The following is a 19,770-nucleotide window of genomic DNA, read 5'->3' as shown; positions in this document are numbered from 1 at the left end:
TCTTCTGGATAACGTGTAGCTGTTCACATCACAGTGAGAAGATATTGATTATCTTTTTTTGTTTTTGGTAAGGGTCCCAGACAGTCGATTACTATTCTCTCGAATGGCTCCGAATCTACAGAGATAGGTTGTAAAGAAGATGGGGGAATGGTTTGGTTTGGCTTCCCTACAATCTTACAGGCATGACAGGATTTTACAAAATTACTGACATCCTTCTTCATCCCTGGCCAAAAGTAATGCTGCAAAAAGTCTTTTATAGGTCTTCTGAATTCCAAGATGAACTGCCAAACCATCATGAGCTAACTCCATTAGGAAATGACGAACAAAACAAGGTATAAGAACCTGGTGCACTTCTGCCCAGCTGTCCAAATTAGTAAGCTCTGGAGGACGATACATTCTCCTCAGGAGTCCATCCTGATAATAAAAACAAGGCACTTTTTGACCCAAGAATCTATCCCCGGCTATATGTCTCCACTTTGCTAGTGAGACATCACAATCCTGAGCTTTAATTAGATTATCTTTAGTTATCTTTTGCGAGATGAAGCTATTAAGAGGAAGAGCACTATGAGTTTGCACAGAACTGTCTTTGTGATTCTGAGAACGGGTGACTGCACAAAGGGGAAAGATATGTGGATGCTCCTGATCTATCTCAGAGGTGGAACTAGACGTCAGGGGAGTGTTAACCAAATGCAAGTCTGGACAAACGACCTTTCCAGCCAAATCTTTCATAAGGATTAAAGAAACTGCCTCCACAGGAAGAGGTTTCTCTGTAACTCCTACAGTCACTTCTTGCGACAAAAATCACATTTAAAGAATATCTTGGCAAGCTTTACTATAGGGTAAGAAGACAGATCTTTAAGGAGCAAGGTCTTTCCCATATACTTCTTCTTGATACCTGGTAGACAGGGCTAATATAAAATGCTTTGAGCAGCTCCTGTATCCCTAAGAAGATTAATTGGATAGGATTTACCATTGACATCATGTGAAACTGTACCCTTGAATTTAAAATCCTTGAAAGGATCATCCTGAGAGCCTGCATGGATTAGACTGGTAACATGTTTCCCAGATTTTACACAAGAGGAGCTCACTGATGGTTTTCCAAACTTTCGCTTAAACTCTTTTATTTGACTTCTGATTTACACTGGATTTCTTACACTTTGGATCCTTACAACTCTCTATACTGTGACCCGATTGTTTGCAATAGCTACAAGAGACTGGTTGCATAGATTTGCTGGCGTTACCACCGCTAGAACCAGGGTTTTGTCAAGAGGAGGACTTTACAAAAATTGACCTTCCCCTATTTTCACCACTCAGCTGTGACTTCCTTAGAAGTGCAAATGAGTCTGCAATCTGTGCTGCTTTAGTTAAATCTTTTTCACCCCTTTCTTCAATATGTGTCAGAATGTCAAAGGGCAACTTTCGCTTAAACTCTTCAAATACAATCAGATTCTTCACTTGAGAAAAGGTCTTAGCTTCTGTTGCATCCAACCACTTATTAAACAACTTTACTTTCTCTGTGGCAAATTCCAGGTAAGTGCTCTGGGTAGATTTAGTGAGGGATCTAAATTTCTGGCGATATCCATCAGGTGTAATTGCATAGGCGTCAAGGATCGACCGTTTGACTAGGTCATAATCACTGATGCAATCTAAATTAGAAAAAGTTATAGCAGCCTTACCGGTTAGCTTTGGTTGTAGAAGCCAAGTCCACTCAGAGCGGGGCCATTGTAAATGGTCAGCAGTCTTTTCAAAGGTACGAAAAAAGTTATCAGGGTCTTCCTCATTGAACTGGGGAACAAGGGGCATAGTTTGAGCCAAGTTGAATGGTTTAACTGTAGCTTCGTTCTTAGATTCTTTTTGATGTGCAAGTTTAAACTAGGCAACCTCCAACTCATGTTTTAGTTTTTCAGTCTCTAACTCACTCTCTCTCTCTTAAAGCCAGTTCCCTCTCTTCTGTCTCTTTCATAAGTAGTAGTTTCTCTCTCTCGAACTCAAGTCTTTCTGCTGATCACGAATTATCGTCTGGGGATTTTATTCCAGCAGCATGGTTATCGTAATCAGAGCTTATTTCCCCGTTAGTGTCATTACGATCTTTGTCTTTTACTCTCAAGTTAGATGAAGTCATAGGTGTTAGAGTGTCAATGGCTTCCGGAAGCAAAAGCTTTCTGGTGACTAAGACTTCCACAACAGTATTCTTTAGCACTTCTTTAGTGGCAGAGCTGGAATAAGATATTTCAAAATACTGACATATGAAACGCCAGTTGTCTTTAGTTACTAGTCCAGTTAATATCTCAAGAGAAGAATTTTCACAGAAATCTCTGACATTAAATGATTCCACCTTAATCCCCGTTAAAGATACTCTTGAGAGAAAGTTACCATTCGACCTGCACCAAGTTCAGTTCCATATGGACACCATAGCCTATTTATTGCTGGTAATCAAAGTTAATGTTTGCCTTGGGTCGCTATGACTAATGGCAAAATAAAATTGCCAGGTGAAGTAAACTTGGTCAGGTAAACATGAATTATTGAAGCAGACTATTGACAGCGAGATCAAACCCTCAGCACTTTGAGTCGCTTAATCCAACCAAGTTTACAGCACAACGATAATCCTGGGGTTTATGAGTAATGAAAGAAAATGGGAATGGATCCATATAATCCCTTCACTATCCCACAAACATGACTGCAGTGATTATGGTCCACCTATGAACATTACAAAGGTAGATAATGAATGGAAAACTTTAAACTAATACGGGATAATCCGGATTAAGTTTAAGTTCAGAAAAGAGTTTGGTATACTGACTAAGTGTATGCAAAGGTACGGCATTAGTTTAACTCAGTAAGTAGGTCCGGATAGCTCACTTAAACAGCAAGGGTGCGGTACTGCTTAACTCACTAGGTAGATCCGGTTTCTCCCTCTGCATAATAGGACCGACATGACGCCGCCTGCAAGGGCGTAAACAACAAAAAGGGTCCTGAATCACTCTAAACGACTGTATGATTCACCCTGAAAAGATCCATTCCCATTACCTCAAGCTAACCAGGAGGCAAACAGCTTAAACACCTAACAGGAATATCGATCAGACGACACACGATAAAGTAGACTGTAGTAAACAATTTAAGCAGGGTTCAGATAAACAGTTGCACAATCCTGATCAACCTGCAATAATTATACACACCTTACGCACACAGGCAAACTATACTCCAATGGTGTATTAATCACTGGTAATTACTCTAGCAACAAGAAAATCCCGGACAGGCCCCCATTTTACGGTTTGTAGTTGGTAGTAAATATTAAGATGTTTCTTTGGTCTAGGGATACGGAACTACAATACCTCTAAAGCAGTTCACTCCAATCATTGTACTGATTTCCCAGGTAAGAAAGATTTCCTTGTGGATCTAAATAGCTTTTCCAGTTAAGTAAACACAAGAAAATATCGGTTTTAATTTACAAATATATTACATTACTTTACATATTACACAAAACCAACCCATTAAATATCCCCAAAAGTTATACAGAACAAAACCGAAACAAATCAAACTTTCACACCACTGGATAAAGTCAGCCTGTCTACATGATCAGTGTTCGCATCATATACATATCTGTATGGTGGTCCAGACGGAATCTCTCACGAGGTAAGCAGCATAGAATCAGTCCCAGTCTATCCATACACTATACATAACACACGTATTACTTCAGGGTAATCCCCGCTGAGGGGAGTCACTTTGACGTGGTGGCGGGGCTTGAAGCGTGGTTGGCAGTGCCACCTACTTGGGAGGCATGCCTACCTTTGTAGGGTTCGGCATTTGTCAGTGTCGTGGACCAAGCAGCCCCTACATCACTGGTAGAGGAGGCCTACTGGTGATGTCAGTCCCTGCCCATTTGCCATCTAGGGCGGGACTCTTGCCTCCCCACGTGTTTGCCGTGCGTGGCGTCCCGTAATGCTGGGAGACGGGAGTCCTGGAGGTTGAGTGATGCTGCATTGTGCCCCCTGCAGCTAGCAATACACCTCTTTGGTCCCTTATTCTGGCTAGACAGGTGGCCTGGTTGGGCCCGACCAGGTCAATCGGCTCGTCACTGGCTAGCCATCCAGGCTAGTCACCTAGTGGCTTTAGGGTCAAGCGGGCACTGGGGGACCTGGTGGCTCCTATCGTCCTGGAGTCACCCTTGTCAGGGTCTCTTGGTGGTTTCCTGCGTATACTTTCCCACTACCTGTGGGGCCGCCAGTGGTGCTTTCCCTGGCATATGGCCTCCCCTTGTTGGGCTCCATGGTGGGAGGATGGGTGGGGGAATGAAGGTAGTTATTTTTTAATATGGCCTCGAATACAATTTCATCAGCTGACGACCCTGGTTCTGTCCCTGACCATCCTTTACAATCTCCCTCCTGTGCGCCTCCTGTGCCTCTGGCTGGTGAGGCCCATATTGCCACCCTGGAACCATACCTACCTGGTTCCAGTGGTTTACGGTCAGCGGCCACTACAAAGAAGAGCCGGACACAGACAACAACATATAGTGGACATGCCCGTGAGGTCCTGCCGGGTGTCTCTGAGAGGGTTGATTTTGCAAGGTACTACACCATTCGTACTTTGGATGGTCAACCTATTGGGAATTTGGATATTTTTAATGTTCATCAGCGCATTATGTCAATCTGTGGGAGGGAGCCGAAGATTTCACCTCAGGGGGATGGTAGCCTACTAGTGGAGGTTACATCCCCTGAAGAGGGTTCTTGGCTTTCTGCCCAGTGTAAGGACCCGGATGCGCTGTTTTCTTGTGTCCCTCATGCTTTTTTCAATCAGTGTCGAGGTGTTGTTTTCTCCAAAGACTTACTTCGCTACAGTGAAGAGAAGCTGCTTGAAGAACTCCAGGTCCGCAGGGTTGTTAAAGTGGAGAGGTTTCGGAAGAAGGTTGATGGTGTACTTACCCCAACTCCATCCTTATTGCTGACGTTCGACTGTACTGTTCTCCCTTCATCCATCAAGGTGGCTTGGTTGTCCCTTAGGGTCAAACCCTTTGTACCAAACCCACAACGCTGCTACCACTGTCAGATGTACGGGCATGTTGGGCGAGTCTGTCGTCGTTTGCAACAGGGCCTCCCAGTGGTGTGTGTCAGTTGTGGAGAATCCACTCATGCAGGACAGGACTGTCCTGGACCTGTTTGTTGTTTGCACTGTGGCGAGGCACATCCTGCTTCATCTAAAGACTGTGCCCGGTTTTGCTTGGAGAAGGAGAACCTCCTCATCCGTAATCGTAATAAAATAATCTTTTCTGAGGCCAGGAGTAGAGCCATGTCATCTGTTTTCCGTAATGGAGTGTCTTATGCGTCAGTTTTGTCCGGTCATAGCCGTCCTCATCGTCCTGTCCAGCAGCAGACTCGAGTTCCTGCTGTTGTGTCAGCTCCTATGCCTTCATCTGTTGATCCCATGCCAGTGCAACAATCTCCCGCACTTGAGACGGTTGCCGCTACAGTTCAAGACTCGACCTCTACTGTACATCTATGGTATCCCCTGGTAGTCATGGTGCACATTCTTCATTTGCTAAACGTCATCGTGGTTCCTCAGAGTCTTTGAGTCTTGAAGATCCTCCAAGCAAGGTGTCGGTCGTGGAGTCCACATCCTCTGTAGTTAGTCCATCTGTGCAACAGCCCTCAGACCCTGCTTCTGGGTCTTCGGGGGCTTCTGGGGTGTCAGGTCAGTCTGGCACCTCTTCCTCCGGGGTATCGGATGTTCCTCCTCCGGTTACCTCTGAGGATCCTGTCCTTCCCCCTCCACGTTTGGAGGCCAGGACCCCAATCCCTCCTGCTCGACCTCTTGGTTCACTGGGGGCCCCGGGCAGGGTTCAGAGTAGCTCTTCCTCTCCTGCTGGGCAGCGACGGGTGTCTGTGAAGTCTCCCAACACTTCGCAGACCCCAGGCCCTCGTTCTAGCCATGCTGCTGCCCGTGGCAAGCCCCTTACTGGGCGTATCCACATTCCCAAGAAGATTGTCTCCCAGGGTCGCTCAGTGGTTTCCACTAAGTGACCCTTTCTTTTGTGTATATAGTTCCTCCATTTTAAAATTTTTAGTATTTTTTTTATGGTTTTCTGTTTGTCCCTCTCCCCTGCCCCTTTTTATTTCAATAGTTTTAATGGCTAATATTATTCAATGGAACTGCCGTGGTTTACGAGCCAACTGGGAGGAACTCCGTTGGCTTCTGGCTGAGTATTCACCTGTGTGTGTTTGCCTACAAGAGACAATGGTTGGTGATGCTGCGCCTCCCAGTCCACCTGGTTACCAGGTTTTTTATTCAGATCCTCTTCCTGGACAGGGTCATGGTGGGGGTGTGGCTATTCTAGTACGTAGTGACTTACCTTTCACTGCTGTGAGTCTTAACACTCCACTGCAGGCTGTTGCTCTCCAGATTTTTCTTCCCTGTCGTTATACTGTGTGCTCTTTGTACCTCCCTCCTAGTGCCACTATTGAGAGGGTTGATCTTGAAAATCTTATTCGTGCACTTCCCTCACCCTATTTCTTGCTGGTCGACATGAACAGTCATCATCCCCTGTGGGGTGGCTCCACAGCTGATGCTAGAGGTACTATGTTAGCCTCCATTGTGGAGGATGTGGACCTGTACATTTTAAATTCTGGTGAAGTTACTTACTTCCATAGTCAAGCGGGTATTTTTGCTTCTATTGATTTGTCTCTGTGCTCTGCAGGGATAGCCCTGAATTTTACATGGGCTGTGTTACCGGACTTACATGGCAGTGACCACTTCCCTATTTTATTAAGATCGACACAGAGTGAGCCTTGGGGTCGTCTTCCCCGCTGGTGCTTGGATAGGGCGGTCTGGCCGGTTTTTGAGGAGCTGTGTTCCCCGAACCGATGTGTGGAGGATTTTGTCAGCACTGATGCCGCTGTTGGGTATTTCACAGACTTACTACACTCGGCGGCACTGCAGAGTATTCTGAGAACAGCTGGTCACTTTCCTTGCCGTCCAGTTCCCTGGTGGACTGATGAGTGTGCTTCTGCTGTTCGGGCTAAACGTGCTGCTTTCTCCCGACTTCGTCGTCACCGAGGTGACCCTGGTTACTTAGCGGCATATTGGAGGGCCCGAGCTCATGCCCGGCGGGTTATGAATGAGGCTAGGAGGAAGTCTTGGGCATCATTTGTTTCTTCAATTTCTTCAGACTCCTCTCACAAAAGTGAGGAAACGGGTGAGGAAGATTTCAGGGAAATTTCCCGATCCCTCTCCTCCTGTTTTATCTCATGCAGGTGTGGTGGTGGCTCATTCTTCATCTGTTGCCGAGATATTTGCAGCTCATTTTGCTAATGTCTCTAGGAAGGATACCTCATCCCCATCGGCACGCCGCCGAAGGCACCTGGAACCTTTGGGCATTAGTTTTCCATCTACTGCGGAGGAGTTGTATAATGTTGCTTTTTCTACTTCTGAACTTCAGACGGCATTGTCGCAGTGTCGCGACTCGTCTCCAGGCTTGGATGATGTCCCATATGCCTTCTTACACCACTTGCCTGATGCAGCCCTTCATTTTCTGTTGTCACTGTATAACAGAATTTGGTGCAATGGTGGGTTTCCGACCTCATGGGGTGTTGCTGTGGTTCTCCCCATCCCTAAGCCGGGTAAGGATCACTTGCAGGCCACTAATTATCGCCCTATCTCGCTGACATCTTGCCTTTGTAAGGTCCTCGAAAAGATGGTGAATAGTCGGCTTGTGTGGTACTTAGAGAAGGGTGGTTACTTGTCTCCAGTCCAGTGTGGGTTTCGGAAGATGCGGTCGACCACAGATGCTCTCCTTTCTTTAGAATCTTCCATCTGCCAGGCTTTTGCAACTAACCAGCATCATATCACAGTGTTCTTTGATTTGGAGAAGGCGTACGACACTTCCTGGCGTCATGGTATATTGCAATCTCTTTATGAGTTTGGTCTCCATGGGCAACTCCCCACTTTTATCCGGGAGTTTTTATCTAATCGTTTTATTCGAGTCCGAGTCGGGAGTGAGCTGTCTACTGCACGTCCCCTTGAGGATGGTGTGCCACAAGGGAGCATATTAAGTGTTACCCTTTTCGCAGTGGCAATTAACAGCGTTATTTCTGTGCTCCCTGATGGTGTTCGTGGCTCTCTCTATGTTGACGATTTATCAATCTCTGTCACTGCCTCACGGATGTCAATGGCAGAAAGGAGGATGCAGATGGCTCTCAACCGTGTCTCTAGATGGGCTGATGAACGAGGTTTTCGATTTTCCTTCAAGAAGACCGTTGCCATGCATTTTTGCTGCATTTGTGGAGTCCACCCTGACCCAAACCTTTTTTTAGATGGGCGTCGTATTTCGTGTTTAAAGGAAACCCGGTTTTTAGGGCTGATTTTTGACAGCCGGTTGACTTGGGTCCCTCACTTGAGGTACGTAAAAGCTGAGTGTCTCAGAGCATTGGGTCTCTTGAAAGTTTTAGTGCATACATACTGGGGAGCTGATTGCAAGACCCTCCTCCTCTTGCATCAGTCTCTGATTTTATCCAAACTTCATTATGGATGTGAAGTTTATTCCTCTGCCTCAGAAGCCCGGCTTCGTATTTTAGATTCCATACATCATGCTGGTGTTCGTCTCGCCACTGGGGCATTCCGATCTTCCCCGATTTCGAGTTTGTTGGCTGATGCTGGTGTCCTTCCTCTAGACTTGCTCCGCTCTTCCCTTTTGATGAGATGTTGGTATCGCTTATCTCGTCTCCCAGACTCTGTGCCCTTTGTCAAGGTCTCTCAAGATTCTCGGTCACCTATTTTTGCCACTCGGCCATCCTTTCCAAAGCCCTTTGGTTTCAGGGTGCAGTCAATTATGTCTAGCTTCTCTGTTCCTTCTGTGCCGATCACTACCCACCGTGTCCCAAGGGTGGGCTACTGGCTTCTCCCCAGGGTGACATTTTGTCTTTTCTTCTCATCCAGGAAGGCCTTCCTTCCTTCTCAGGTTTTATTTTCTCTGTTTTTAGAGCATGCCTCTTCTCATGGGGACTCCATACCAGTTTATACTGATGGATCTAAGTCTGATGCGGGTGTGGGCTTTGGTGTGGTGTTTCCCACCTTCTGTCGAGGTGGGAGCCTCCCTGTGACTGCTTCTGTTTTTACGGCTGAGCTGACTGCTATTTTATTTGCCCTTCAGATTCTCTTCACTCTCCCCCACACTGCTTTTACTGTTTTTAGTGACTCACGAAGTACTCTTTCTGCAATGGAGTCTTTTAATCCAACTCATCCTTTGGTTTTATCCATTTAAAGTGGCTTTTCCTTTTAGGGCGTCGTGGACGTTGTGTAGATTTCTGTTGGGTTCCAGCTCATGTAGGAGTGACAGGGAATGAATGAGCTGATCAGCTGGCCAAGGCGGCAGCGGCTCGTCCCCCTCTTGCACAGTCCCCTTTGTATCGTCTGCCTGCTGCAGATATGCTCTCCTTTATTGACTTCAGGGTTTGGTGCTGTTGGCAGGAGCATTGGGATGCTGTGGGTGCCAATAAGTTGCTCTCGATTTGCCAGAAGGTGGGCTCATTCAGTTACCAGGGCTTCCCTCGTCAATGGGAGACTGCTTTGTGCCGCCTCCGCATTGGCCACACCCGTTTCTCTCACGGTTTTTTAATGGAGAGGGCTCCTCCTCCATTCTGTGATGACTGGTTCCCTTGACTGTTCGGCACCTGTTGGTGGAGTGTCCTAGTCTTGAGGATTTGCGGCGTCAGTTCCTCTCTGACCACCAAACGAATGGTGGTGTGTATCGTCTTTCCTCCGTGCTTGGGGAGGATGCCTGTGTCTTGGGAGGGGCAACCTTCTCCTTTGTGAAGGAGGCAGGACTTCTTAACGATATTTAGAATTTCTCCTTTTTGATTGTGTGGCTTATCCTCTGTTTTTTGTTTTTTGCTTTTTACTTCTTTGCTATACGGCAGCATATGACCCTGGCAGTTGCGCCGACATGATTATTAGAAAAAAAAAAAAAAAATTTCAGGGTAATCACAGCTGAGAAGCAGAGTAGAGTAAGGGCAGTGAGCTGATCAGTCCAGACATCACTGATTAACTGCCCTCGGCAGGATTCCCGGCAAATTTATGTCCCAAGCTGTAGATACAAAGACGTGGTAATGAAGCCTTGGATCCCTCCAGAAGACCAGATTTGAAACACTCGAAAAGTTGATCAGGCTTCTTCTGAAATGTTACAAAGAACTGTGAGGCATCTGAATGATTTCATAAGAGTAAAACCAAATAAATAGCATGGAGGACAGCAACAGCCATTACACCTCCCCGTCTGTCCTCCGTAGTACAGACAGGAGGACAACTGCTGGCCGACGTCCATAGTAAATGCAGCTCTAGAAAGGGCATCAACAACCAAGTTGTCCACCTCTTTGATGTGTTTCACCACAAGGGCGTATTGCTGAATCTGAAGTGCCCATCTGAAGATTCACTGGTTCTGGTTACACATCCGCCGAATAAAAATCAGGGGGTTGTGATCAGTGTACAGTAGACTGTCACAGGGTGACTATGGCCGTGTAGATAAGTCAAATTTTCGCAGAGCCAGGATTAAGGAAAGCGTCTCCTTCTCTACAATTGAATAATATTGTTGATGCCTTTTGAGCTTAGCTGAGAAGTACGAGACTGGATGCAACACCCCAACACCTGCATTCTCTTGGAGGAGAACTGCTCCTACCCCACTTTCGCTTGCATCTATCTGTAAAGTGAAAGGATGGGAATAGTCAGGAGTGCGAAGAACTGGTTTGGAAGATAGGAGCAGTTTCAGCTGGTGAAAGGCAGCATCACAAGCAGAAGTCCACTGGAAGGGGCGTTTAGAACTTGTCAGGTCTGTAAGAGGTGCTGCGATGGCAGAGAAGTTTCTACAAAACGTCTGTAGAACCCAGCCATGCCCAGAAACCTCGTGAGTGACTTCCTTGTAGTAGGGGTTGGGTATTGTAAGATGGCTTCAATGTTGGCTTGCTTGGCCGAGTTCTTCCTTGTCCAAGTACATAGCCCAGATAGGTCACGGTGGCACTGCTGAATGTAGACTTAGCAAGGTTGATTGTGAAGCCAGACTCCCCTGGACATGAGGACAATGATCGAAGTCGGGTTACATGGTCTTCCCAGTTGTCTTCAACGAAGAATCAGTCATCTGAATAAGAGTACACACTTTCTTATCCCTGGAAGGTATAGTTGATTGCCCTTTGAAAGGTTGCTGGGGCATTAGACATGCCAAATGGCATAACATTGTACTGAAACAAACCAAAAGGGGTTATAAATGCCGAAATAAGTTTGGCTTCATCAGTCAGTTCAATTTGATAATAACCCTTTCGTAGATCTATCTTAGATATGTACTGAGATTGGCCCACAGCATCAACCAGGTCATCAATTAATGGAAGGGGGTAGGAATCTAGAAAGGTTACATCATTAACTCTCCTATAGTCCGTGCAAAATCTACTGCTTCCATCAGGTTTTGGAATTAACAAACAAGGTGAAGCCCAAGGAGAGTTACTCGGGTTAGCCAAACCATGTTCCAGTAGCAAGTCTACCTCTTTTTTCATTATTGCCCTCTTCTCAGGACTTACTCTATAAGCAGGTTGCCTAATTGGGTGTACACACAACAAAAAAACTATCGTTACACCTTCTGCGCGATATAAAATAACACAACGAATGAAAGTTTTTGATAACAGCCTCCTCCATCGGTATCCCTGCGTGTGTTTGTTGCATCTGCTCGAATCAAGTGATCAACACTCTGAAATGAGGCAGTAGGAGTTGACCTGCCCACAGTAACGCTCTATCGGACATAGGTCGAATCCTAGTCGAACAAGTAATTAGATAAGTATTTTAACGCTCTAATATTACCGTGTTATGGTTGATGAAATAATGCTTTTGCTTCTCACATACAGGTTTTATGTGTTTTACCATTGAGTAAAATATAACACCCCTGTATACAGACATAAGTGCTTAGTGATACTGTTCGATTCATTGTTGTCACTCAACCTTTGTGAATGTTTATCATAATACTAAACATTATATAATGACACTATCAGTTACCGCTAACTGATAACAGAAGAACCCTTGGGCTATGTGAATAGTGCACATCGTCCACATAGAACATGAAAGACTTCTTGCGTTATTGTTAGACATATGTTTGCATAATATACTATTACACGTGGTTAGAAAAACAACAAATGCATGCCTTTTTTATTATATCAGTATCTGGTATAACCACACCCTGCAGCTATAACCTCATTCAGACGACGAGGCATGCTTGCTACCAGCGAAGACGTCAGGTTGCTTCCTGCGGAGCTTCGGAACTGTTCCCATGTTTGCAAATCAGTTGTAGTACCAGCTGCACTGCATCAAGGAAGGTTCATTTCTTTCATGCGTGATGTCATAGCAGGCTACAGGTGTTCAATTGGGTTTAAGTCGGGGGATCTGGGCGGGTGTGGGAGCAGAGTAATCTCTGGATGCTGCCTAAACCACTCTTGGACTGCTCTACATGTGTGGACCGGATTGTTGTCTTGAACTACGAAAAGTCTTCTGGCTCTGGGAATAGCAGACTCCTTACTGAAGGAAGCAGAACCTCCTCCAGTAATTCCACATACTTGAGCCCGGTAAACCGTCCTGGACCAACAGGAGCCAGCTCCCCAACGCCACCTGCATGCATCCACCCGAATAAGCCCACACTGACCCTGCCGCTCCTTCTGCTAGCAATCACGTGATCCTCGTCGTATCTGAAAACACAATGATGACAGTTGATTGAGTGCAAAAGGGCTTGTGGACACACACACACACACACACACACACACACACACACACACACACACACACACACACACACACACACACACACACACACACACACACACACACACACACACACACACACACACACACACACTGGGATTCAATCTAGACGGACGTGTGACACCGGCGCTCCGTACCAAATCATCACGGCCAGTTGCATTACCTAAATAGTATCTTTGTATGAGTCTAGCTCAGTACCAGGTTAGACTAAATGATTGTTCATTATTAAAAGAAAAAAAAAAGTTTAAACAAGACTTGTTCAAACAGGAAATAGAACCAAGACGAAAGAATACGCTGAGTCATCTCTGAGGTTTGTTTAGACTACAACAACACGGAGATTGTAAGTACATGCTTTGCACTTTACGTATTGCAAAATGGATACATAGTTCAGTAAAACAAATTTGGAAAAGAAAAGGGATAAAGGTAAAAAGCAAAGTGATGATTTCTACCAAGAACTGGTTGAAGTAGAGACTCACAATAGACTGGTTGAACGTGTAAACAAACTAGAAATGGCTTTCAAAAATGAAATTGATGAAATAAAGAAGCAGATGCACTTGCAAAAGGAAGAAATAGAAAAACTAGAAAGGGAGGCCAATAAGAAAGACACAACCATCAGTGAACTAACAGTGGAATTGAGTACAATTAGGAAGAAAATGAGTGAAATGGCAAGTACAGTAGTCAATCACGAGAGTGTTATGGAAGAGTTCAAAAATGACACAGAGACAATTAGGCAAGTTAGCAGTCTTATTGACCAGAGCAGTGATATTGAGAAGATAACACAAGTGAATGAAGCTGTGCAAAGCTACAAAAATGATGTAGAAACCACGTATGCTGAAATGGTGAAAGTAAAGAAAGACTTAGAAACAAGGGTGGAGGAAAAAAGCATTAAAAAGGAGGTGAAAAAAATAATCCAAAACAATCCAAAGTTAGTCAGAGATTCAGTAGAGATAAACAAATCAATAGTAATCACTGGTATAGAAGAGGAAGAAATAAAAAACAAGATCACAAGAGACAAAAAGGAGATGGCAAATGTAATGAGCTTACTGAAAGAAGTATCAGAGGAAATCGGTAGTAAAGACATAGAGGAACACAAAAGGTTAGGGAAATACGAGAAAAGCAAGACAAGACCTCTAAAGGTGACTTTCCAGAGTGTAAACACTGTGGAAGAGATACTAAAAAATGCAAAGAATCTTAAGGAAAAAGAGGAATTTAAAAATGTATGGATAAAAAGATGCCTAACACAAGAGGAACTGGAATTACTGAAAGAGAAAAGGGAGGAAGCAAAAACAAAAAATGAGGGAAGATCAGAAGAGGAGAAGAAGAAATTTTTTTACAAAGTAATAGGATTGCAGGTACGAAAGTGGCACACAAACAGGATGGAAGAAAGAGGAGGAAGGTAGTAGAACCATGTCATGACAAGTATATAAACAAGATGATAAAATTGATGTACTCAAATGTGGATGGAGTGGTATCTAAATTACTAGAGATGAATGATTATGTCAGAGAAAATGAACCACAAATAATATGCCTAACTGAAACAAAATTAATACCAAGGATATCAAATGACATACTAAACTTAGAGGAATACAATATATGGAGAAGAGACAGATATTTAAAAAAAGGAGGAGGAATTATAATATTAACTAAGAAAAATCTAAAAGTCAAGGAAATTAAACTAGATATACCATCACAAGTAGAACTGATTGCGGTAGAGATCGACACATCTGAAGGTAAAGTAATTGTAGCCAATTTGTACATGCCACCCAGATCAAACACATGGGAAAGAGATGAATATGAGGACCTGGCAGAGAGTACAATTCATAGTGTAAGATCATTGCTACATAAAATGGAAGAGAAATCGGAAAGAATTATACTAACTGGGGACTTCAATACAAATATAAATTGGAATACGCTAGATATAAATAGCCAAGAAAGCTGTTGGGACCAAAAGCTCCTGGATCTCGTGCAGGAGTTTTTCTTAAAGCAACATGTGAGGGAAACCACCAGAAAAAGAGGACTTGATGTACTTTCAGTGCTAGATCTAATATTTACAAGGCTAGAAAATGATATTGACAGTTTAATATATCACCCTCCACTCGGCAAAAGCGATCATGCAGTACTAAATTATAACTTCAAGATAGCATATGACATAGTAAACAGCAATGATAGTTACAAAAAGAGCCTAAACTATAAAAATGGAAATTATCAAGACCTAAAGAAGTATTTCTTAGAAGTTGATTGGGAAAATGAGCTTAGAGGACAAGATTTAAATGCTGTATATAAAAAAATTTGTGATTTTTATGAAATAGGAGTCCAGACGTACATCCCACAGCACAAAGAAGCAGATAAGAAAATACAGAAATGGTTCAATACAGAATGTAAAAAATCAAAAGAAAGAAGAGATTTGTTGTGGAATAGATACAGAAGACACAATAGTGAAAGGGCGTATAATAATTACAAACAGGCAAGAAACGACTACACAAGAATAAGGAGGGAAGCCCAAAAACAGTTTGAGGAGGATATAATAAATAAAAGTAGTGATCAACCAAAGCTGTTTTACAACTATATCAGAAGCAAAACTAAAGTAAAAGATATAATACAATCCATTACGGACGAGGGAATCACTTATACACAAGAGAAAGATATTTGTGAAACACTAAATAAGAATTTCCAATTAGTTTTTACAGAAGAAAAAAATTTTCAGAGGGACTATGTGGAACACGCATGTCCACACATACTACCAGATATACAAATAGCAGAAAAAGTAATACAGGAGGAGTTAAGTAGATTAGACAGAGGAAAAGCAAGTGGTCCTGATGAAATTTCATGTTGGGTATTACGAGAATGTGCAAAGGAGTTAAGTAAACCATTATTTTTAATTTTCAAGAAATCCTTGAGTCAAGGTAAACTACCTGATATTTGGAAAAAAGCAAAATATTGTCCCCTTATTCAAGAAAGGAAATAGACAAAATCCACTCAACTACCGACCAGTATCACTGACCAGTGTTGTAAGCAAGGTATTAGAAAAACTTATAAGAAAAGCTTGGGTAAATCATCTAGAAGAACACAGTATGCTAACAGAAAGACAGTTTGGTTTCAGAAAAGGAAAATCATGTGTTACTAATCTGTTGAGCTACTATGACAGAGTAACAAACACAATACAGGAAAGGGAAGGATGGGTGGACAGTATCTATTTAGATTTCAAGAAAGCTTTTGACACAGTACCACACCAAAGACTTTTATGGAAACTGTACCATCAAGGAGGAATTCGAGGCAAACTGTTTTGTTGGATGCAAGACTTTCTCATAAAAAGAGAAATGAGGACAGTACTAAGAGGAAACTACTCATCATGGAAAGAAGTGACTAGTGGAGTACCACAGGGTTCAGTGCTGGCAGCAATCATGTTTTTAGTGTATATAAATGATATAAACAGTAACACTGGAAATGAGAGCTATCTGAATATGTTTGCAGATGATGCAAAAATACAAAGGAGAATTACTAACACAGACTCTTGTAAAGAGCTACAAGAAGAATTAAATAAACTTCATGAATGGAGTAGTACATAGCAAATGGAATTCAATGTGGACAAGTGTCATGTAATCAAGTTTGGTAAAAGTGGAAAAAGACCTGATTGGGATTATAAGTTAGGAAATAAAACCCTATACACATCAGAAAGAGAGAAAGACCTAGGTGTGATTATCAATAACAGACTATCTCCGGCTGACCACATCAGCGAGAAGGTGCGGAACATGTATACACTGCTTGCAAATATGAGAATAGCATTCACATACATAAATGAAGACATGCTAAGAAGGATAATAACATCATTCATTAGACCAACCCTGGAATATGCATTAGTAGTCTGGAGTCCTCATCTCAAAAAGCATATAGAAAAGATTGGAAAAGTTCAAAGGGCCGCTACAAGATGGATACCAAGCTTAAGGGACCTAAGCTACGAAGAAAGACTAAATAAACTGAGTCTACCAACACTACAGGAGAGAAGGAAAAGAGGTGACATTATAATGCTATATAAATGCATATCAGGAAGGGAGAAAATAGACATAAATGATTACTTAACATATGGAGAAGCATCAGCAAGAGGACACTGCAAAAAACTGCATAAGAAGAGAGGTGATAAAGACGTAAGGAAATTCAGTTTCCCAAACAGAGCAATTGATCAATGGAATGCACTACCGAATGAAATAGTGTGTGAAAAACAATTCATAAATTTAAGGATCTGTACGATAAATATGGTTTAAGACACGGGACAGTACGAGCTTGACTCATTCCTGTAAGGATACAATTAGGTAAGAACAATTAGGTAAGAACACACACACACACACACACACACACACACACACACACACACACACACACGCACACGCACACGCACACACACACACACACACACACACACGCACACGCACACGCACACACACACACACACACGCACACGCACACGCACTCGCACGCACAGGCACAGGCACACAGTAAGAGAGAGAGAGAGAGAGAGAGAGAGAGAGAGAGAGAGAGAGAGAGAGAGAAACTAACCTCGTATTTATCTCTCGCCAAACGAGTTTTGAGTATGCTGGCCCGTCACTGCAAAATGTTTTCTCGTCAGAGACTACTCGGTCCCAAAAACTGTCTGGTTTGTCAGTATACGTCATTGCATACTCCATTCTCGCCTCCTTATGCAAGTCAGTTAGCTCTGGCTTTGTTGCTGGTTTACGAGCACGCAGTGCATTGGAGTGATGCCTATCGCGAATAGTTTGTGAAGTGCACTGTAGATTAAGGTCACTGCGAATGCTGACTGCAGGTTTGAAGGGGTCGATAGCAACGGCAGCTGCAATGCTCTGGTTAAGAGATTGGAAACGTATGTCATATTGCATAATTATTGTGATTTACATATATTACATAGTAGTAAGTTCAGTAAACATCACCCTATAACAGTAGGATAACTCCATCACCATGTCCTCCTCGACAGTCGTGCAGCGTGGGCGACCGCTTCGTGGCATGTCGTCTAAAGTGCCAGTCTCATCATTTCGCCGAATCCACCGATACACAGTCGGTCTTGAAACGCCTGTCCGCCGAGCTATATCAGCGATACTGATGCCCTCCCTGTGCATGGCAAGAATAGCTCCACGGGTAGGCCGAGAGGTTTCCATGGTGTATGAGACTACCACGCCAGGTGTTGTGTCCATTTCAACTCCTATAGAATCACGAAACACTCAAAGGCTCTGAAATGATCATTAACTCAGGATTCAGACATCTGAGCCAATTCCACTGAATAATTGAATGATACGCCTCAGATGCCTCCACCGAGCATAGGAGGTTATGTAAAATATAGGTAAACTCGGTAAGACCATGTCAAACTATAGCCCTAATGGTAAGGCAAAGTAGGGCTTGGGTCCATTATTACAGAAAGCATATTTATTATAAACTATATCCATTGCTTCTCCCATGCATATTTCTACCTCGTCCTATTTGGTAACTCACTCACTGTCAGGCTTACCAACCCTAGGGAGACAGCCAGGTTGTTAAGTATGAAACACATCGGACCCCCCTGTAACGATAGTTTTTTTGCCAGGCAATTTAACATCATGTAATGTATGGCTACAATAACCAGGAATATCAGCAACTACACTGCTATAATCATGTAAGATTGAAATAACATCAAGTTTATTAGACTCTGCTGAGTAACTTAGATGACTCTCTATGTTTGACAAAATTTCATGATTAAGAGGATTATAAGGAGACGGAATGTCTGCAGCTTCTCCATCGTCTCTAGAACATTCTGCAGACATGCCAGAGGAATTCCCTTCAGGTACTATACAAGAAACAGGTTGACCATTGATCCAGTCCTCCTGTAGTTCCCTGCGAACATATGGCTTCATTAAATTAATATGAACCAATTGAGTGTTCTTACGTCTGTCTGGAGTTTGAACAACATAATTACAGTCAGACACTTTATGGGAAACAATGTAGGGTCCTGTAAACTGACTCTTGAGAGGGTTTCCAGGTATTGGGAGGAACTACAGGACTTTTTCCCCAGGACTAATAACTCTAGCATTTTCAAAGCAATTATGGCAAGTCATATTGCTGGGTCAGCGCCTGGCGACAATACAGATGCTGGGGAGTCTGTATGTCCTGTGTGTCGGCGTCAGTTTCGAACAAGGAGGGGCCTGGATGTGCACTATCGCAGTGCTCACCCAGACCGCTACTTCGCTGACAGGGAGCCAATACGAACAAAAGCCCGATGGACCGAAGCTGAGGGCTGGCTCCTAGCCTCCAGAGAAGTACAGGTCCTACAGGAGAATCCAGCAGCAGCCAGAAACATCAATCAGCTGCTGCTGGACTCCTTACCGAACAGAACTCTCGAGGGGATCAAATCCAGAAGGAAGTCCGCCGCTCACCGGCTCCTTATGGAGGAGATTAACTCAAGCCGCTCCCATCAACAACAAGGAGGCCTCGCCCGTGCGGAGGGTGGGGTGGGAGTATCTGTATTGACACCAGGAGGTGGAGAAGGTGATATCGGCCAGGAAAGGAGGCCAAATCTCGGCTGTGACTTGGAGCAACGAGAAGGAGTTCAGAAGGTTAACTGGAGGGGGGAGATTATGGCTGCGAACTCCTCCTTATGTGAGCAATTAGCCATTGAAGAGAGGGATGATCCTGGCGAGCTGGTCCATCTGATGCTGGAGGAAATCCCCAGCAGGGGAAATCCGGTGATGGCAAGAGGTGACCAGTTAAGAACAGGGCATGCCCCCCCCCCAGGGTCGCAGAAGAGCCAGGAGGCAACTCTTTGCTCGCACCCACGGGCGGTGGAAGAAGGACAAGGGCCGGCTCGCCCGGGACATCCTCGATGGCAAGCTATCAGTTGACGACGATGTGTCCGAAGAGAAGAAGACCGCTTTCTGGACTGACCTATGTTGCACACCATCGCAACCATGGGAAGGTCCAGTGTCCACACCGGTCCGTCCTCCGAGATGGGAACTACTGGCCCCC

The 19,770-nt window shown here is 44.0% G+C and overlaps 1 protein-coding gene across 1 annotated transcript; it reads right to left on the bottom strand.

The window, feature by feature from the left end:
* Positions 1-2,005: 2,005 nt before the first annotated feature.
* Positions 2,006-17,969, bottom strand: LOC145412635 (uncharacterized). Its single transcript, XM_080282553.1, has 5 exons — positions 17,736-17,969; positions 17,320-17,621; positions 12,567-12,695; positions 10,272-10,400; positions 2,006-2,216 (listed from the first exon to the last, which is right to left on the bottom strand). Exons 1-5 carry the CDS (start codon positions 17,967-17,969, stop codon positions 2,006-2,008), a joined length of 1,005 nt encoding a protein of 334 aa, XP_080138679.1.
* Between the last annotated feature and the right edge of the window lie 1,801 nt (positions 17,970-19,770).

Source organism: Coenobita brevimanus, chromosome 12 (assembly GCF_032717465.1).
Source record: "Coenobita brevimanus isolate Jiangsu-jjx chromosome 12, ASM3271746v2, whole genome shotgun sequence".
Lineage (NCBI taxonomy): Eukaryota > Metazoa > Arthropoda > Malacostraca > Decapoda > Coenobitidae > Coenobita > Coenobita brevimanus.
The sequence above is the reverse complement of the archived record's forward strand: the minus strand, read 5'-3'. Positions and strand labels throughout refer to the sequence as shown.

Excerpts from the sequence above, each read along its gene's own strand:
- LOC145412635 (XM_080282553.1), bottom strand. The coding sequence starts at position 17,969 with ATGGACACAACACCTGGCGTGGTAGTCTCATACACCATGGAAACCTCT. Across the intron at positions 17,622-17,735 it reads CGACTGTCGAGGAGGACATG|AGCATTGCAGCTGCCGTTGC; the intron begins GTGATGGAGTTA and ends TCTCTTAACCAG. Across the intron at positions 10,401-12,566 it reads GGACGGTTTACCGGGCTCAA|ATGGGCACTTCAGATTCAGC; the intron begins GTATGTGGAATT and ends GTGAATCTTCAG.